The 22,268-nt window shown below is 33.3% G+C and overlaps 1 protein-coding gene across 2 annotated transcripts; it reads left to right on the forward strand.

The window, feature by feature from the left end:
• The first annotated feature begins 11,077 nt into the window (after nt 1–11,077).
• LOC111407410 (ultraviolet-B receptor UVR8) lies at nt 11,078–18,227 on the forward strand. 2 transcript variants are annotated; one of them, XM_023036860.1, is made up of 11 exons: nt 11,078–11,443; nt 12,371–12,444; nt 12,533–12,617; nt 13,056–13,184; nt 13,274–13,507; nt 13,594–13,836; nt 14,088–14,131; nt 15,961–16,143; nt 16,440–16,530; nt 17,518–17,561; nt 17,768–18,227. In XM_023036860.1, the coding sequence occupies exons 1-11, from the start codon at nt 11,242–11,244 to the stop codon at nt 17,888–17,890; spliced, it is 1,452 nt and encodes a 483-aa protein (XP_022892628.1). In that variant the 5' UTR covers nt 11,078–11,241; the 3' UTR covers nt 17,891–18,227. The 2 variants fall into 2 exon arrangements, with proteins under 2 accessions (XP_022892628.1, XP_022892629.1); XM_023036861.1 differs by having other exon boundaries at nt 13,600–13,836.
• The last annotated feature ends 4,041 nt before the right edge of the window (nt 18,228–22,268 follow it).

The raw sequence follows: 22,268 nt of genomic DNA on the forward strand, positions 1-22,268 counted from the left end.
TTACATGCTCATATATAAAAGATCGAACCAGTTAGAGATCATAGGGTACTCCGATTCTGACTTTTCTGGGTGCCAAGACAGTAGAGGATCCACATCAAGTTATATCTATCTGCTAGCTGAAGGAGTTATTTCTTGGAAGAGTGCCAAGCAAACACTCATAGCTTCTTCTACCATGGCAGCAGAGTTTGTAGCATGCTATGAGGCATCTAACCATGAAATGTGGCTACGAAATTTTGTCACTGGACTGCACATTCTGAATGGGATAGAAAGACTACTAAAGTTATATTGTGATAATAACTTGGCAGTTCTATATTTTAATAACAACATGAGATTATCTAAATCAAAATACATTGACATTAAGTTCCTGGTTGTGAAGGAAAGAGTACAGAGTGGATAAATTTCTATAGAGCACATTGGAAGAAACTCCATGATTGCGGATCTGCTCACTAAAGGATTACCACCCAAGGTCTTTCATAAGCACATTGCTGGCATGGGTGTTGTATTTCTTGAGGTTATCATGTTTTAATGGGAGTTTGTATTCTCGTTGCTTTATGTTTACTTTGAACACATTTGAGTATTTGGATATTTTTTTGTACAGAAATGAAGTATTCAGTTCATTCCACTTTGTTATTATGTTCAGTATTGATCTCACTTAAGAAATAAGGTTGGACCAGTTGAAAATAGGCATGTTCGAATCACATAATATGTAATTTCCATGCTACACTCCCATGATTAATTTATGTCATTTGGTTGTATGGGTGTGCATGACCATTGATGGATTTAGTCACGCTAAATGTGACGAAAATCATTTTGATCCTACATTAATATGACTGATGGACGAGATTGTTTGAAAATACCCTTAAAAATGATACTCCATCTGTCCCAATTATATAGGCTTAGTTTATTTTTCATACGGATTAATAAATATCCTTTAATGTCATTGGAAAATTAAATTTTGCCAAGATCTTTTCTACTTTACCCCTATTTAATTTTCAGTATGTAATAATAAATTATTGTCGGAATTAGTAAAATAATTTGAACGATTTAATTTGAAGAAGAAAAAATGAGAGTTGTTTCATGTTTTCAAGAAATGAGAATGTATGTATTTGAATAATTTCAAAAAGTTGACATATTAAGTGGTGAAAATTAAATAAGGGTATAATGGTAAAAAAACAAAACAAAATATTCTAAATTAGGAAACATGTCTATATATTTGGGACAAGAGAAAAAGGAAACTCAACTTATATAATTGAGATGGGGGGAATAGTAAAAGTTTGAGCTCATGAAGTAGGGTTGGCAACGGTTCAGTTATGGGTCGGTTTGGCCAAAACCATAACCGCACCATCAATTTTTTGACCATACCATAACCGCGCCATAACCACGTAAATCGGTTCGATTCGTATCACGGTTCGATTCGGTTAATAACCACGAAAATAAATATTTTTTATAAGTTCATTCGTCAAATTGATATAAAACAATTTATGAAAAAGACCAATCAAAACAAAAACACAATATATTGTATTTGACCACGCCTCGGACTTGGCTCAAGTCTATACTATAATCAGTACTGATTGAATTTATCCTCTTTTCGAAAAAAAATTGAAAAAATTTCTGCATCAAATCTTGAAAATGCATCCCTGGAATTGGATATAAAATGCAATCAGTTTACAGATACAACCAAAATAATTGAGATGAAATTTTTGTTTCAATAATCTTGATTAAGAAGGCCCCTCACCTGAGGTCCTATCTTTTCTTTAAAATTGAAGTCCGATCTGATTCAAACTAAAGTCGTGTGGAAAATTTTCTAGAGGCGATGACGGCTTGGACTGTGGAGGTAGTGGAGCCGTGCGTGAGTTTGTGGTTTGTGGAGAGTAGGGTTTGCATTTATATACTGCCATACTAATACTATTATTATGGGCTAATGGTAAATGGGCTGGCTGGCTGGGTCAAGTAAATGTAATGGAGGAATTTTGTTTTGGGCTGGACAGAAAAATAGTGTAAAGGCCAATAATCAATTCAATTGTTTGTTTTTTTTTTTGTTTTTTTTTTAGGGGGTACTCGGTTCGGTTTCGGTTCGACGGCGTAAATACCATACCCGCACCGCCACAAACCGGTTCATTAAAATCAAATACCATATCTGTCTCATTGCACCATCGGTTCGATTTTTTTCGCCCCATTCGGTTCGGTTAATCGTGATTTTCGATTTTGACGGTTCAAATTGTCATCCCTATCATAAAGTTACACACATTTTTAATATTACATGTATGATTCAGTGGGAGATTGTTGGAAAAATTTCATCGTATGGGGCCACACACACACACACACACACACATATATATGTTAAAATTTTTGGTGCTATCTTTAAGGTTTAGTCGATAAGGTGATCCACTAAATTTAATTTTGGACTAATGGGTATTAATTCTCATGGGATTAAAATGTAGAGACCGGAATAATTATTTTTAATTAATGAGGGCCAATTTAAAATAATTAAAAGATAATAATCAATTATTTACCAAACACACACACACACACACACACATATATATGTTAAAATCTGTGGTGCTATCTTTAAGGTTTAGTCGATAAGGTGATCCACTAAATTTAATTTTGGACTAATGGGTATTAATTCTCATGAGATTAAAATGTAGAGACCGGAATAATTATTTTTAATTAATGAGGGCCAATTTAAAATAATTAAAAGATAATAATCAATTATTTAATATGGGGTCATGGTTCCCAATTGCACGTGACTTTCAGAATTCTCTGCATCCACATCAACAGAGAACGGATTTCAATAAATCACGTAGAGTTGGAAGATCATAATCGATTTTAGAAAACTCATATCTATGTATCAATGTACGCTTCCGCATTTATTTTGTTTTATCATTGATTTCAACATGGAGATTCAAGAATCTGGTTCGTTTTGATTCCCTACAATTTGATGTTGTTCTAGTGAAATTTACTACGTATTCATTAAAGTCAATAATTTGATCATTGGATACATTATTATTGAAGATATATATTTAGTCGTCAAATAACTATTTTTTGCAATAGATCTTGTTAAGAATAATGTATATATTCATAAGAAATGTGACATTAATTATTAAGATCAATAACACTGTGCAAATTGAAGAGAACAAGATTTCCGGTGTGAAAACTACTAATGTCAAATTGTGCAAGACGACTATTAATTAATTAGGGAGATCGGGCTTTGGAAGTATAGAAGTTGGTGCCACAATTCGATTCCAAATGATCACACGAAGTATCGTTGTGATAGAAGTCTTGCCTATAAATCAATGACATAAATAACCTAATTCATCTTAGAAAGAATGATTCGAATATGCGTACAGAAGAATAATGTACATTGTGTAACATTAAAAGGCAATGTCTTTAGCTCAATAATGTAGAACAACAAATGTTTTAATAATTTGGAGCAACTAGATTGTAGGGGGTGTATTCAATTAAAACTTTTGAAATATTTTTAGGATTTAAAAAGTTAGGATAAATTTTAATGTAAACTTTTATAGATTTTCTAAAAGTATTTGTATATTCATTCGAAACTTTTATAAACTTTATTTAATAGTTATGGTGTATTTAATTAAAACATTTTAAAAGTTTTTATACAAGTCTTGATGTATACAAATTGCTAATTACTTTTAAAGACTTTTATAAAAGAGTAATACTATTTACAATCGCTCACTACCATAGTCGTCCTACGTAGCATATATGTTGTGATTAATGATTTGAAAAACTGATATGGTAGTTTTTTGTTGTCTCATGCATCAAATCATTAACCACCACATGTATTCCATCCATAGTTATAAAATCCGGCTCGAACCGATCGGTTGGGTCGGAAAATCGGTAACCCTAGCCCTTGATCGGGCCGAGTAGAATATTTTCATAGATATGCAACTGACTCGGTAAAAACCAAGTTGACCTGTCGAATTAACTGAGTTAACTGGCGATTTTTATATTAACTCAACCGGTTGACTGGTTTGAGCAAGATTTAAAAGTTTGAGCATAAATTTTTTGTTCTCAAAAGGACTTAAGCCTTAGACCTCTAGGTAAAGTAAGTATGAACTAACCACTAGAGATTAAGTGTTTAGTTTTAAGTGTTTGCAATATTTATGTATATGTAAATCATTTATAGTTTGTTAAAAATATTTTTAAAAAATTGTAGTAACTATTTTGATGAACATGAATTGAATATTTAACAAAATAATATATAATTAATTAATGATAGATAATTAAAAAAAAATTATCTAAAAGAAAAACTTTATACTTTAAAAAATATTTTATAATTATTAAGCATTGATCCACCGGTTTAACCATTGACCCACCGATTCGGCCAGCAACCCGAGACTCGGTGCCTTGATCAGGTCAATGGTCGGGTCGGGTTTAATAACTGTGCTTTCAATATTTCTTTTTCATTTTTCCATCTACGAACGTTAGAGTCATAATTAAAAATTATTTCCTTCTATTGATGATATGTGTTTTTATTTTTATTTTTTCTTTCTCTCTCTTTTATTTTTTTATCTCTATTTTCTATGAAAAATAAAATTGTAACTAAAGATTCTTATAACTTTTTTTCATCATTTTTTTAATGAAAAATATCTATTTGTAATTAAAATTTATAAGATTTTATATTAAAAAAATTAATCCATAATTAAATTTAAATATACTGATTTCTCGTTTACTCCTTCAAGATATGCCATATTGATTATTATTTATTTAATTAAGGTGACTTATATTTGTTATTCTTTAAAAATGTGTTTTATTATAGGATAGGAGGAATGACGTTCGTGGCCAAATGCTATGGAAACGAAATGTGTGGTTTTACGGATTTGTACCCGGAAAGCCACTTGAAATCAAGTGGTTTGGAGATGTATATATATGTCTGTGGGATTTCCAAAATTTGGTTCAGTCAATTGTTTCAATTTCAGCCTTTCAATACTGGCGTCTATGATCTTTTCTGGGTAGGTCCAACCAATCAACAAACGGGTGTCCAAGGACAATACAACACGACTAGAAAATTAATGCTTCATGTTTCTTGACGACAACATTTCCTCATTTTACGTAATATTGGATGAATTAAATTAAATCTTTCAATGCCGCACAATTCACCTTGTTTAAAAATCCATTACTGAGAACCTTGAGAATGATGAGTTGTGCCTAAAAGTAGTACGGATCATACTACTCGTACATCGGGATTGACTAACTCCCTCACAATAGAGGGGTCCACAATTTTTTTTATTCATCATGGGCCCTCCCTTTTTGCAAGAGATCGGTACACCCCGATGTACAAGTATCAAAATCCAAGTACTTCTAAATATGATAGTCAAATTAACTTCTTTTATAAGCTAAATTAATTTTTTTGAAATAGCGTTCTTCAAAAATAGAAATCCAGGGAGCCACAAACTTTTTTTTTTTTTTTTTGCTTTATTTATTTACTTTTACTTTTTTCCTTGTAGAATGACTCGAATATAGGGAATTAAGACATTTCTTATCCAACAACTAGGTCATTGTTAAGAGAAAATATAACGAGGACAGAAGGATAAAATAGATTGAAAAAATACTATAGAGATTTACATGAAAAACTTTAACCAAAAAGCAAAATCATAAATTGACGAAAAATAATTTTTTATTATATTAAAATTTATTACAATTATATGAAATATCTCGATTTATTTTGTCATTTTCCTTTTCGATATGTTACCATTTCATGACAACTTTTCCTCAATGTCAGCATGATTGGGTAACTTATTTTTATTTCACTTTTAATTAAAAAAAAGTTATTTTTTAAGTAACTTGCTTATTTTAAATTTTATTAATTAAAAAAGTACATTATTTATTAAGATATATAGATATTTTCGTTAATTTACTATTAAACTACCAAACTTGGTATGAGGACATTTACACCAGTGAGGAGGCGGGTGGGATGGAGAAGTAGACACATCATCATTTTATAAGTGCACTCTATTTTAATTGCATAAAAATTCATAACTTTACTTCTTGTCATATTTATATTCCCAACCTTTTCATCGCATTCTTGTCCTCAACCTTTCTTTAATTTACCCTTCTTGTATCTAATGCTAATTTTTGTCCAAACATACTTATTTTACCCCTTGTATTTTTAATTAAGCTAACAAGAAGAATAAATGCAAAATTGATAATAAATTTTTGTCAAATACTTTAGAGCGCGTTAATAGAATATTCAGACGAAACTATCATTAGTGACAAAATGTTCTAACTAATGGAAGTTTAAAAGTAAGAATACGATGGGAAGCATTATATACACAAATCTGACTTAATAAAACTACAATTAAAATGTGATGAATTTATAACTAAATGTGGTGTCAATATAACCACTGATGATAATTTTATCTGGTGACTAATTGCACAAAATATTGGATATGAATAAATTAATCATATTCAGTCTGATGAGATGTATCCTTAAAAGGTAACAATCTCAAAATCGATGAGTTTATTACTTTAATTATTATTTTGATATTTTTTAGAGTGGATCTTAGTATTATGCTCTTTCGAGTAAAAATTCATGTTTTTCAGTCTTATATGATATATATTGAAATTGGCTAGACATAATATTTGTACATTATTGATGAACACACATGATAAATGTGCCCTACAAATTTATATGCCAATGTTTTGTAGTGAAAATTAATAGAGGAGTTGCTATTTTTGTCTAGGGTGGAAGCTGCAACTTTCTCCAGTAAAATATGTGCCTTTACAAATTCATTTGATTGTGCTTGCATGTATGTATATTGACGTTTGAAATATAATCAAATTATCAGAGGCGGAGCAAAAAAAGATCAGCACCTTGTTTGCTAATGTACATATGTAGGGAGAACTAAAGAGATAAACAGGAAGTTAGAGAGAAATGGAGAGAGATCACCAAGAAGAAGGCAAGAAGCACCCTAAACTTATATATATGTGTGTGTGTGTGTGTGTGTGGAGAGAGTATATATATGTGTGTGTGTGTGTGTGTGTGTGAGTGTGTGTGTGTAGAGAGAGAGCTCACCGCCCATTATTGGTTGCAGTGACAACAATATATGTATATAGAGAGAATTTGATGGAAGAAATGAAAGTTAGATAAACTCAAGAAACTTTGCACTATAGCTAAAGAAAGCATAAAATTATGTAAAAGTTTCACATATAGTTTATTTGATTATTGTTTTTAAGCTGAGGCTGGAAATTAGTGTGAATCTTGGTTAGCATGCATATGAAAACTTTTATATATTTGTTCCTAATTTTATTTTATAGGTAGAATGTGCATTGATATATTGCTTTGTTTGTGAATTAAATAAATTTTTTTGGATGTGTTCATTTTGTTGATTGGTTTATTGAATTTCGAGTGTGCGTGTGTCTATATATATATATATATATACACAATTTAATTTAAGAGCTCAAAATCTCAGGCCTCAAAAAATCAAAATTTAACTTTAATTAAATTGTTTCCCGCTCTTGCTCCGCCCTTGCAAATTATTCATTCTTTCTTTTATTTTACACTAGTGTTCCAAATATAATTATAAATAAAATTTTACTTTTAACTTTATCTTGATTCGATGTAATACTGTATTGATAAAATAGATCTAAATAGCATTCTCTATGATATTCTATATGAAAATAAATTGGATATTTTTAGAGCATCTTTAATGGTGTTCTAAATTATATCTATATTGTGATTTAAGTCTTCAAAATGATCGAAAACCTCTCTAGCAAAAAGATGTAAAGGAAATACAAAGCGAATTTTCTGACAAAACTTGGATTTAGATTCACCAAAAGTAAAAGGAGATGCAAAAGCAATTTTAAATATATTAATTTACACCACCATTGAAGATGTTCTTAGTGTGTTATGAAACATATTTTATGCATGTTTAGTGTTTTGTAAATAGGGAGAAACTATAAAGTTTATCGCAGAATCGGACCAGAGGCAGGGTAAGTGAGGCCTTCGCATCAAGCCCAACATCAAAGGGCTCATAAATTTTGAATTCTTTTCCAAGGGAAAATTACCATAAATCTTACTTTTTAAGTTTCAGTTTCATTAATCAAGTAGGAAATTTTTCTTAAAAAATCGAGTATATCCACTTCACAGTTAACTTGGATATACACCCCACTCCACTCAACTTCCACATATATGTTGAGACCGTCTCCAAGATCTTCTTGTTCTCGAGTAGAGCCTCTATGAATTCACATTTTCAGTCTCACTCATGAGAAGGTTCAAGTCTGTGAGTGTTTTTATTTTCATATGTTTATGATTTTTTGATAATATTTTCTTATCTTTGAATCCATATTTTATTATTGTTTTTATTATGGAACATAAATTTTAAGATCAGAATATTTATGCGAATTTAGAAAAATAAATTTTTGGATAAAAAAAAAGACGAACAAAAATCAAATAATGAGTTTTGTCACATGAATTGATATATTTTTACACAAAATATTAGAAGAAGTGGAGGAAAGGAAATATGAAAATTCTCACATAATTCTTAATTTAAATCTTGAAGTTAAGTGCACATAAAGTTATGCGTGTTTGAAGCTAAGCAGTTGAGCAACTCTAGATTTGCAGAGAAAACTCGATATTTGCCTAAGAAAGAGAATAATTGATGCTTTACAACATTTAAAGAAATCAAATGATTTGTTTCTTAAGTGCTTGTATTATTTACAAAATTTTGCTAACCGTACCAATTGTTTTTATATATGTAGAAAGAAGCTCATGCAAGTTGAAGTTGATTTAAACTTATCTATGATCAACTATGCTTCTTGAAATATTGATTGAATTGACTATTTTATCAATTGAGAAACATATGGTTGACCAATTATTATACAAATTTGATTAATATTTTTCCTTCTAATACCGAGAAAGGCGAGTAGTATTTAAGCAATAGTTTGAAATATTTTAGCGTTTTTATTTGATTATATTATAAATAGTTGAAAAACGACATTTTGTTTACTATTTTATTGTTGAATTTTAAGTAAATGGTTAATTCCGTGAAACTCTTATGGATACTAAAAATGAATGCATACTATGATTTGTTTGTGGCCCAAATGAACTTCATTTCAGGTACTAAAAACCACAAGTTATCGGAACCATAAATGGTAAATTGAAATGTAACATCATAAAATATTTAAGCAATAGTTTGAAATATTTTAGTGTTTTTATTTGATTATATTATAAATAGTTGAAAAACGACATTTTGTTTACTATTTTATTGTTGAATTTTAAGTAAATGGTTAATTCCGTGAAACTCTTATGGATACTAAAAATGAATGCATACTATGATTTGTTTGTGGCCCAAATGAACTTCATTTCAGGTACTAAAAACCACAAGTTATCGGAACCATAAATGGTAAATTGAAATGTAACATCCTAAAATTAGGGTATTTTAAAAATTGATTTAAAAAAAAAAATGATTAGCCCACTCTAAAAGCTCATGTTCAGGTTAATTCTAAATTTAGTTTAACTTAAGAGTACCATTCCGGTTAATCTACAACAATATACGTGACCTTACAATTATAGCTTTTTATAGTAAATCTTCTTCAAATCTTTTAACACTTTTTCTTTCTATTTAGCCCGTGTTTATTTTGGATAAAAATTATATTTTTAATGAATTTTGATAAAAATTAATAAAATATGCGATTAAGAATTGATAAAATTATAAATTTCACGATAATTTAAAATTAAACAAAATAACAAATCTCTTAGCATGGTTCTCATCCTCAATCATATAATTATGGGACAAATAGTGCAAAACGTCCATACTTTTCAATGTCATTGTGTAAAACGTCATTATCATTTTTGTTTTATTTTTTTTCGCATTTTCACCCCTATTTTCACATTTCATTGTGCAAAAGATCATTTTTATCCATTTTTACGATTTTATCCTCATTTCAAATAAAAACAAAAAGAAAAGAAAAGAAAAATAGAGAACTAATTACAACTATAATTTCAAAATTTTAAAAAATTACAAATCACTCACAAAATATATTACATCTATATCAACCTTTTATACCCTCAACCACAATCCATACATACTGAGACTTTGCCATCCTGCTCCTCCTCGATAATCCGTACATACTCAACCTTCCAAAAATTTTCTATTCTTTTAGTTTTATAATTTATTAACATTTACCAAATGCTTCTGCGCACCCTTTTGTTTTCCAAAAATCTCAAGCATGGAAGATATGCTCTTAGTAAAAATCTACTAAAGATGGGATTTTTATCGTATTTGATAACCCCGCTTCGAATTCCCCACCAATTAATGCGGAGAACTTTAAATTTATTAGAAATTACTTTTCGAGGAATCATAGGAGTGAAGATTCCACCGAGTGGACTGGGGAAATACAGTATTTCAATGAGTTAGGAAGTGTTATTTTATCTGATAAGGGAATAAGATCGGTCAAGCCAAATGTTGACAACCATGTAATGATTGGAGGGATTAAAAAGGCTATGTTGAATGCCTATGCTGTTAAGATGGTTAAGGTTGTAAAGAAGTGGTGATGGGGCCCTAATCTGAAATGGAGGGGGTAAAATGATGGTATAGATTTGGTATATTTTGTGAGTGATTTGTAATTTTTTGAAAATATATGGTTATAGTTGCAATTTGTTCTCTATGTCCCCCCCCCCCCCCCCCCCCCCCCCCTTTTCAAATAAAATCATTTTTCTTTTTAAGTACATGTTTGATATTGATTTTTTATTAAAAAATTTAATTTTTTTATCATTACTTCAATCGTTATTTTTTACTTTTCTTACACATAGGATTCTGACAGTTAAAAAATCAATTCTCCAAATCAACGTCAAACAAACCAATCAGAACATAGAAAGTCAAAATTCACAACACGCGTGATGACACGTGAAATAGTAATGATTGGAACCGGGGAATTAAAGGACACGTGGCAATCGTTAGGCATGGTGGAGTTGGAATGGAAATTCTTTACCTTCCAGAAACTTCGGCTGAACTCCTGGCTAAAATTGCCCTAAGCATCTACCGAACTATAATTCGCCACGTGTAAGCGCGTCACGCGAGCATCCTACGTGGCACCGCCATTCACCCGAAATTGATACGCCTTCTTTCAAGGCACTTTCCGTGCACACAACAAAAAACTCACTCTTGAGCGATTTCAAGTCTCTATCGAATATATTTCTTGCTGAAAGAGTTGAAATAAAATTATTGAAGGATCTAATTTTAATATTTTTAGCTTTTTCAGGGGAAATTTATAGGAATGAATGGGGATGGGGAAGGATTTGATGAAGGTGTGAAAATGGAGAAATTGGTGTTTATGTGGGGGTATTTGCCAGGGGCATTGCCTCAGAGATCGCCAATACTGTCCCCAGTGGTCGTGCGGCTACCACCTTCGAGCATCGCCAGAACTTCCTGGAAGGATGTCTGTGGTGGTGGTTGTGGTTTTGCCATGGCCATTTCAGGTAATTTCTTCTTCTATTTTTCTCTTTCCCCGTCTCCCAGATCGTATATTAGTTGGTTTGATTTGGAGTACTTCATACTCAGCCTTGAATCCAAAAGAGAAATTTTTGAGTTAACTTTTTACATTATTACTGCAGCATTGGAGTGAAGTATTGCTTCAAATGAAACCGATGTTTTTGTTTGACTATTCTTTGAAATTCTTTCTTGGTCTCCTTGACCTGTCAGTAGCTCCGAGAAGCATGTAAAGATTTTGCCCTCATCTGAATCTCATTACAATAAATTCCATTTTTCTCATTCTCATTTTCAACCACACAGTCTTCCCTAAAATAATGTTATAAGGAAATCGAAAACTTTTCCTTCCTTTTTTCACCTTGTTGCTTGTCAATGGGAACATATTGAAGAGCAGTTGTGCTATTTGTACGGACCCATCTGCACAGGTCTGGACTCTAACATGGGGGTGGACCCCATTGTACGGACCCTGTGCAAAGGGCAGGAGCTTTATTCTTTGACGAGCCCTAGATTGGCACTTCAAAATCTTTGCTTTAATTCTTCTCTGTTTTCTTATATTCAAAGTCGACCTATTGTGGGATTCCTTAGCACAATTGAGTTTTCTTTAAGATATTTCAAACTTTGCAAATGTAGCTTTCAAGGTTTAACTTTCAGCAAAAGAAGTTCCTTTATCAAAAATGTATTCAACTTTGAAATGCCATTCTCAAAGTATTCCTTTTGGTTCTCGAAATAAAATGTAGTTGGACATGGACCTTTGGAATTTTTATGTAGTTTCTGGATGAACAATGCAAAAAGTTGAGTGATTTATTTACTATCTAGAATGCTTTTGAAGGCTGATTTAGTGTTTTACATTTGAATTTCATTGCATTTGAAGATTGAAACTATATATCTCTCATAATTTTCTAAGTTGCTATTGGCAGACTCTGGAAAGCTCATTACTTGGGGTTCAACAGACGATTTAGGTCAAAGCTATGTGACATCTGGGAAACATGGGGTAGTGCAGTGTGACATAATATTCTGATTTATCGAGTTGTCTTTGATTTTTTTCTTTATGACCTGTTTTTCCCACTGATTTTGTTAAGGAAATGCCAGAGCCTTTTCCAATTCCTACTGAGACCACAATAGTGAAAGCTGCTGCCTGTTGGGCGCACTGTGTTGCTGTAACAGGTATTGCTGATCTGATTTTCACTGCCTCAATAAAATTAAATCCACATCTCCGCTTCATAAAACAACACCAACAGAGATTTATTTAAACCTCTGCTCTTCTCTTTAATCTGCTAATGGATCTCATAGTGACCGATAATTTCATCTGCTTCAAGTACTAGTTTTCAAACAAGTTAAACACGGCATCATTTAGTTCGCACAAATTACATTTGGTGTAATTTCTTGTATAACATTTCCATGCTTGGACAACGGATCATCAAATGCCAAGAAACATTCTAGTAAAAATTTGGATTTCTACACAAAAGAAAGGAAATTGATGCCCTTTCCTTTGAGATTCCAATATAGCAGCCCCAAGAAAAGATGAGTGCTTTACTGCTACTTCTTGTGCATATGTTTCTGGCTACATTGTTGAACTAAATCAAGTTCAATTGTCAAATGCAGAGAGTGGGGAAGTTTACACTTGGGGATGGAAAGAGTGTATTCCCTCTGGAAAGGTCTTTGGTAGCCCATCAACAGGGTTAAGCATAGAGAAGGATGTATTTGAGAAACAGAGTTTGTTGACTGAGCAAGGTATACGCTATCCGGCATATGTGTAAGTGATATGCAAAGTCTTTTATGTATATTATGCAGACTAATATGCTGAAGAGTGACTGTTTCAGTGAGCCCTCGTTCCCAGGGATCAAGATCCAGTGGTGGGACAGTCTCTGGTAGTGACAGTAGAGGAGGGGACGAGACTACAAAGCGGAGAAGGGTATCTCCATCCAAGCCGTCAGCTGAAAGCTCATCATCAGGTGATGAAACTCTTTCAGCGTTGCCATGTTTGGTAACATTCAACCCTGGAGTAAGGATTGCCACTGTTGCTGCTGGTGGTCGGCATACACTTGCATTGTCAGGTAAGTAATTTGTTACCTTGTTGTATTGCAATGTGCCACTTTAAAGTTTTCAAAAGCAGGATATATATCTTGTTTTTCCTCCGAAGTTTCAGATATAGGACAGGTGTGGGGCTGGGGATATGGAGGTGAAGGGCAGCTGGGATTGGGTTCTCGGATCCGAATGGTGTCCTCTCCACATCCTGTACCCTGCATTGATTCCTCTTTCGCCAGAGATCACTCTATGAGCCTTTCTCGTGCGAGCAGGGGTTCAGAGGGTCAAGGTTTTAGAGTTCCTGGAAATTATATTAAAGGAATTGCATGTGGTGGAAGACACAGTGCAGTAATTACGGGTAGGGGTTTTAACCTTTCTTGTCAGATGTCTAATACTCTGAATTTTACTCTACTTTGACAAGCCAATATATTAAATACTAATCATCTTCAGCCTTGCAGTCAACAAGACTACTTATGCTTCATACTCTCTTTCTGCTTCCATCTGCGATCTGTTTAATTATGTTGTGTACTTCTGAGATATCTCTTACTTTATTGCTAAAATTTCAATCCATCAACGTGGATCTTACAATGTAATTTTTGTTGAGAACAGATGCCGGGGCACTTTTAACCTTCGGCTGGGGATTATATGGTCAGGTGAGTGTCCCCTAAATGCTTCATGAGTTTTACTTTGTCTTGTTTGTATTACACTTTTATTGTCATGACACGTGAAGGTCTCAAATCCTGGTTTACCTCTACATTAAGGTTGTCCTCAAAGTTAATGTTTATGCTGTGTTGAGTGATTAATCTAAAGAGTTTTAGGAACAAATTGGCATACTTCATGTTTGTGATTTTGTTATTTTTTCCATTGCAGCTCTTTTGTCACTTATTATTTGATAGACTGATGCCTACTACTTTGGAAATCGAACATCGCTTTGCTTCCATTTAAATGAGTGCAATGCTTATGTTAATTGACATTCAAATAGCATGTTTGGATTGGCTTAACTTATAATTTAAGTTGGTCAAACTTTAACTTTAACCACACATTTCGTAGGACTCACATATACTGACAACTATTATCCACTCATTATCTACAAATTCCATATGACCCATGACATTTCCTCCACTATTTTTATCTACTTATAAGTTAAGCTAATACAAACATATCAAAAGTTAAACTAAAGGGGAAAAGAACACTTACCCAAGAGTTCATAGCAGCTGTCTTAATCAGGCACCTTAGTTTTAGCTCTTGATGTATTAACCTAAATAAGGTAGTATACTTCACTTTGCTTACGAGTAGAGTCTTAGATATTGAACAGTCACCCTTAGGATTAAGTTGGTATATCCCAGTCTCCCCAATAATCAACTTCCAATAAACTGTTATCCCCAGTGCCCCTCAAGGCACCCTTCACCTTGATATGAAATAAAATCTGTTTTTTGGCTATTTCTTTTTGGTTATTTATCTGTCACGTTTTTACAATTTTAACTATATAGTCTAATAACTGAAAACAAGAGAGTCAGTTAACTGTCATCAGTCTGATTTCTTGTTGCTAACAAAGTAGTCAGAAGCAAGTGAACAAAGAAAATATATTTCTCCTTTCAATGCTCCACCCCTTCTTGGTTGGATCATAGTGGTCCCAATTGGACTTTGAATCTATCGTACTGATATTTCCAAAAAAAATAAAATAAAATACTGACATTTGTAGGTCGTATGCAGGCGAAGCCAATCCTCTGACTAGGTCATATTTTGTTTTGCCGAAATAAGATAATTATGTGATATATCAATTGTCCAAATCTTAATCTGTCCATATGATGACACTGATACCAGAAGACAGGGAAACATTAATGCTTTTGTGAGGTTAAGGCTATGATTAAAAGACATAATGAAGAACTAATGCTGTGGAGATGCAAATTAAAAATTTTAAAAACCATGGAGGTGTTCCTATGGGGCATCTTTTCATGGTAATTCCTCGTGATGCAGTCAGAATGTGAGCCTCTGTTATTGATATAGTCAATTTCCAAATCACTTATATCACTTTTCTAAAAGAAACAAATTTGTCTCTGTCTTCACCTCCGTTGTAGCAGATTCTTTCCCATGTTTCTGGAGATCATAGTTTCTGTACAGTAATTTGAACTATAACAACATCTGAAATTCATCATCCCCTCTTCCACCACCCATAAGCAAGTTATTCAGATCCACCTTGCATGTCAAAAAGAAAAAAAAGGCCAAAGAGGGAGATTCTTACCTTAAGATGAGTAATGGATTATGACAAGGGTGCCGAAAATGTGATCGATATGCATTCAGTTTCTTCCCTTGGTTTATAGTAGAGGAGTACATATGCAACCAGCACCTGTATACCTCTAGCTATGACATGGTGAATGTTGGTAGTTCCATAAGAATGTATTTTATCGTTCTTTCTTCTATTTCAATGTTTTCATGTAAGCATGAATTTGGTAACAATAAATGGTTTGGTTATGTGATGTAGTGTGGCCAAGGAAGTACAGATGATGAGCTTAGTCCTACTTGCGTATCTTCCTTACTTGGAATTAGGATAGAAGGTGTTGCTGCAGGGCTTTGGCATACTGTCTGCATTTCTGCTGATGGTGATGTATATGCATTTGGTGGGAATCAGTTTGGTCAATTAGGAACTGGAGCTGATCAAGCCGAGGTACATCTCCAGCTTCCCTTTGTCTGAATACAGAAGATTGTGCAGGTGTACTTGGTCATCTTAATAAAAATGACTGATATACTTGGAGCATCACACACCAAGGAAGGTTTTCTGAGCATTACCTGGAAATATGACAATGTGCATGCAGAACCAGAATTGTTTCTATTGAATTAACAAGATACTAAAAATTATTGTTTCACGTGATTTTGAAGCCATTCTTGCCATATTTTAGACCTTAATAACTTGTAAGTTCGATTCATTTACTTAGTCTGATCCATTTATTGAATCTCTATCAGACATTGCCTCGACTCCTGGATGCTCCGAGTTTGGAGAATGTGAATGCAAAAATTGTATCATGTGGAGCCCGTCACAGTGCTGTAGTCACAGGTATGTCAATCACAGTGCTATGGCCGAAGGTATGCCATTCTCTGTGACGAACAAATTTGGATCCCGCTAACATCTTTAGTAATGCATACTACAAACATTCCATGATGTGTTAGGTCTACTGCTATCTTTATTAGTAGAGAATATAAGTACAAGTTATAGGATAAGTCAGTATAGAAGATTTACAGGAATTTACAAGAAGAGACTCTCGAGTTTTGACGATAAACCTATAGACAAAGTAAATTCATCTCTACTTCAACAGCTTTAGTTAAAATGAGGTAATTCAACATGGGTCTAAAGTAGGCCAACGTTGCAAAAATCATTATTCAAAATCCCAAGATAAGGCTTTATGAAGCAGATAAATGGGAATTATTCTCAAATTTTGACTCTTTTACACATTGCACCTAAAATTCTCCATCATGGTGCAGTATCTTTAGCTACTGGAGCAAGTGAAGGAACTAAAAGACAGTGCTGGTGTTCTAGCGAGTTACAGTCAATTAATGAATACCTTCTACCCCATTATTGAACACATTGAGACGGTTGTGATTTGCGTAAAACCATACCCACCTAGCGAAATAGCTAGCATTGTAGATGGTTTTGGTCAACAATGAGCCTTCGCCCCTCCTTCCAGGCTACCCTATTATTCATCACGTTAAGGTTTTCATGAAAAAAACAATATCACATTTGAGAAATATCTAGCACATTGCGTGGTTAGCCCAACTAATGAACTCTTCCTCTTGTACTCTATAATTGATCATAGGTTGTGAAAAACCAACAACACGGGCACTTAGAAAAGCTGATGCCAAAGTATTTGAAAAACTATGTTGCTTTATTCCAATTTTTTTTTTTTTTTTTGCTGAACAGTCTGTTATTTAGAAAAACCCAAAAGTTTTTGTTCCATTGATAACTTCTGATTTTGTATGAAGTTGGTCCTGTTTTTCTTGTTGGGTCCTTTTCCCCTAACTGTCCGCTTTCATTTGTTTTATGAAGATGATGACAGAATATTTTGCTGGGGCTGGAACAAGTATGGTCAGGTATGCGTTCAAACTTTTGGATCAATTTACATGAATCAAACATCAAAATAACCCCAAATGATTTCTTATTATTTTTCTTATTATGTTGTTTAAAATGAGTTCTTCTCGTGCACCTGAATAATCTAAACAATGACTGGGCATATGCCATAGGTCATCTTCTTTATCTGAAAATGTATTTTAACGACAAGTAATTTTTCTTGAACCAGCTCGGTTTGGGAGATGTGATTGATCGCAATATTCCTACTCAAGTTCCAATTGATGGATTCATTCCAAGAAACGTTGCATGTGGTTGGTGGCACACTCTTTTGTTGGCCGAATCACCCACTTGAACGTCTCTCTCTGATGGCCTGGCACAATTTTGTTAGGTAGAAGTTTTCTTTCATGGGTATTAACAGGGTTCTATGTATATATACACAGTTGTAGCTTGTATCCATCCATATGCGTATACTCATGTAATCATTCTTTAATCGTAAAGTTCTTTGACGGATCATCTCTATTATCACTGTGGTCGATAGACAATGGTGTGTAGTGGTGAAGATAATGTGGGTCCATTATGTGTTGTATATTCTTATTGATGCATGTTAAACTTTCTCATGTATGTAACTGATGGGAATGCTTCTACTGCTGCAAATTATTTTAGGTTCATGGATTATGGAATAGTTGTAAGGATTTGTTTTGTTTTCTTTCTGCTCTTTTTGACACAAGGAGTTTTGCTTTCAAGATATTTTGAACTTGACGATTCCTATTAATATTATAGCATCTCCAGCCACCTCTCCGCCCAGTAAGTGTATTTTGTTTGAAAAATGAAGAGCTGCCCGAGTTGTTAATGACGAGCCGTCAACCATATTTTGCAGTGAAATATGAAGAGATTTTACGCTTTCCCTTTTTATTTCCTTCATCTCTTCTTTTCTTCTTCTTCCTCTCTCTCTCTCTCTCTCTCTCGGAGTCTCTCTCTCTCTCCCTCCCCTACTAAAAATTCTTTTGGCTTAAAATAATGGCACGACTATTTTTCCAAGTAAAGGTTGTGAACAAATTTATCTACTAGAGGAACGCGACAAAACTGTAAAAGTGGGAGATGATGTTGCCAAGAAAAATAGGTTGGGAATATGTTGCTATAAGAGTAGTAGGTGAGGGACCAATGTCATAGTTCTCGTTGTTGTTAATATGAGTAAATTTAATCAATGTTCACTCAACTTTAATTGACATTACTACTTCACCGAAGTGTAAAATATAACTCGTTGTTCACCCATTTATCCAATTACTTATCTATTCATCACCCATTTAATATCTTTCAACTTCAACTAACGGAATGTGCCACATGGCGGACGGAAATTTGACATGGTTGGCACATTTTCACCTTTCATTGAGGAAAAATGTCATTTTCATTCAATTTTTCAATAAAAAAAAAAAAATTAAAAATATGCCTTCGTATTTAAATAAAAAAAAAAATCGCACAAAAGGGATTGAGTAATTCGTTTTGATTACTCAATCCCTATTATGTACAAATCTCATAAAATATAGTTAAATACACGATTATTTGCAAAAAAATAAAAATAAAAAAATTGTTTACTCTATTTTTGTATTTATACACAGATAACTTTCACTTCCTATTATTTTCACAATTTTTTTTTTAATCAAAGCTTGATCTTTTTTATATACAACGTCAAGTATTTTTTGTTCCATATTTTATTATATTGTTTAACTCAAAATTGACTTTTATATTTTATTTAACAAGTTTTAAATAAAATAGGTGATTTTAAGTGAGCTTATTGTTCTTTCAATTTTGCTCTCTTTAACAACTACATTGGGTATTGCCAATAATGTACAACTACAAGTTAAAACTCGTGGATTTGTCTCTGGGAATGAGAGCTACTAAATTCCTAAAAGTAACTTGCAAAAATAATTAAAATGTTGTCCAAATAATTAAAATAGCGTTCTTACTATTTGATCATAATATAAATTGCATGGCTACAAGTATTTAAGTCATCATTTGAAATATTTTCGACCTTATTATGTTTTTGTTGTTTTATTGTTGAGTTTCAATTTAATTCCATAAAACTTTTATAAATGAAAAACTTTTGAATGCATATAGCTCGAGAGCCTCAGGACTCATATCGTTTACTTTAGAGTTCCATTATGCCTTCTACTGTCTCATTCTTTTGCTGGAGATTTTGGCAGGATCTTATTTCATTGATGTTGTTATACAGAGGTGAATTGGATGTTACTTGACCTCTCGATGCTAGTATTGTTCTAAGACAGAGACTATCACTTATCTTTTCACCGGCAATAGTATTTCAAGTGTGGCACCATTTATGGGGGTATTTTTCAGATTCCTATGACATCATGAGAGAGCATCAGACAGAGATTCCAAAGATAACTGTATTTTGGATAGCACGTACGGAGTGGTCACATTCACATCATTATCCTTTTACTATATTTTGGATAGCACGTACGGAGTGGTCACATTCACATCATTATCCTTTTACTAATTTTCTAGTTTTTGTGGACCGAGAAGAATGATGTGAAGCATAGGGAGATCCGCATGGTGCTTAGGCACATCATTTGGAGAGTCTACCGTATGATATTTTTTCTTCACATGGGAGGATTATTTCGAGATTCACATTGGAGAGGAGATTTGGCTCTCACACCTCCCCTTACACCAGCTATTATGGTTGTATGGCATACTCTACCAATGAAATCTTACAAGATCAACATTGATAGATGCATCAAGGATGGATCTATGAGTGGCGAGGACATCATTAGAGACCACATCGGACATTGCATCAGGGCATTTTTAGCATGATATGGCCCATGTTTGATTTTAGGGGTTGAACTTAAAACTATACTAGATTGGATTCTACTGGCCTACTAAACTTAAGATATCAGTTATTTAGGTTGAGGTAGATTTTATTGTGGCTACTGATAAGTGCAATTTATGTATTTATTTATACCACATGATTAAACTTTGAAGTCGTTAAATTATTAATTTCTATTTTACTCAGGCTAATTTTCTTTTTGTTTTTAGTTAAGGTCCTGTTTGAAGCAATTGGAAAGGATGAAGAATAAATTGGCTATTGGATGCAATATTGAAGATCAAATTCAACACTTGGAAAATTGAAGAGGACATTGTTGAAAAATTGAAGAGGACGTTGATTGCACAATTAAGGAACTCAAGGACTACATTGCATTAACCTAAAAGTTTGATGACTTGGAGAAAATAAGTTATTAATTGGGCCTCAATTTGGAATTAAGTGAAAATTACAAAATCCTAGGCACTTAAAGATCACAATGCAAAAATCAAGGGGGAAGATTTTTTGTTCAAAATTCAGGTATTGATTTAACTATTAATATTAATAATAAAATATATCAACCCATTAATCTAATTCCAATCCCTAAATTTACGTCACTCCATCTTCTCTCTTCACTCTCTTCACTTGATCGACACCTCCATCGTCGCCCACATCAACAATTCACTGTCGAACTCACAGCGACGACGGCGTTGACACGGTGAACCAATTCCACCTAGCACGAAGCAGAATGCCATCACGCTTTTATGGTTTTGGATGGTGGAACAATCCACCGTCGAACTCATAGCGACGATGGCATTGATCCAGCGAAGCAGTTCTACCAAGCGCGATTTTGGGGGTTTGGGTGGTGGATTATTGTGAGTTCTTAAAGAAGCAAATCCATAGAGCGAGGAGCAAAACACATCAACAAGTTAAATGCTGAACTCACACCCCGAAAAAGACTACCCACTCCGGCGACTCTTCACAGGCGAAGCATGTCACCAACGTAAAGTAGAAGTGGTTTGGGGTGGTGGCGATTTTGTGGGTTTGAATGGTGTTTTGCGGTGTTTGTGTGGTGAAGGTGTTTGTGGTGGTGGATTTGGCGGTTGCATTGATTTTGATGGTGTTTGTATGACGGCAGTTTCGTGGTGGTGGATTTGACAATTGAGGTAGATTTGGATGGAGTTTTGTAGGGGTGGTGCGGTGGTGGTAGTGGCGGATTGATTGTGTTTTATTGAATTTGGCTGATTTGGAGGTGGTTTTGGTGTTGTTCGGGGGATTTTATGTGGTTTTTTGTTGGTTGTGCAGGTAGAGATGTTGGCAGGGATGGTGGATTTGGCAGTGGTGCGATAGTGGTGGTAGCGACGACGGTTGCAAGGAGAGGGTGGTCACAATTGACGGTTATGTTGGTGGCGATGATATGTGACCAATTATTTGGTCATCTGTGACTAATTACTCAATTGTGACCTAAAAATTTAATAACATGTAATTGAAAATTTATTTGTGACTAATTAAAAATAATATGTGACCAATTAATTATGATTGACAAATGAACTGTGATCTATAATTTTTTTATTTGTGACTGATGAAATAAACTGTGACCTATAAAATTTTTGATTTGTGACTTCGAAATAAAATATAATCTATACAATTTCTGATTTGTGACTTCGAAATAATTTGTGACTAATTAATTCGATAATATATGACCAATAAATAAAATGTGACATTTACTTATGTATCTGTGACTATTATTTTTATAACTGTGACTTTATTATATTTAATTAATTATATATATACTTTAAATTTGAATTTTTAAACTATTTACCTTACTTTTGAATTGGGTGTAAACAATACACCTGGAATATGATTTTTTTCTCGGGAATAAATTAAATTGTGCCTTGGAGTCAAAAGAAAAGAAAGA

Source organism: Olea europaea, chromosome 13 (genome assembly GCF_002742605.1).
Source record: "Olea europaea var. sylvestris chromosome 13, O_europaea_v1, whole genome shotgun sequence".
Classification (NCBI taxonomy): Eukaryota; Viridiplantae; Streptophyta; class Magnoliopsida; order Lamiales; family Oleaceae; genus Olea; species Olea europaea.

Excerpts from the sequence above, each read along its gene's own strand:
- LOC111407410 (XM_023036860.1), top strand. The coding sequence starts at position 11,242 with ATGAATGGGGATGGGGAAGGATTTGATGAAGGTGTGAAAATGGAGAAA. Across the intron at positions 16,531-17,517 it reads TCACAGTGCTGTAGTCACAG|ATGATGACAGAATATTTTGC; the intron begins GTATGTCAATCA and ends TGTTTTATGAAG. Across the intron at positions 17,562-17,767 it reads GCTGGAACAAGTATGGTCAG|CTCGGTTTGGGAGATGTGAT; the intron begins GTATGCGTTCAA and ends TTCTTGAACCAG.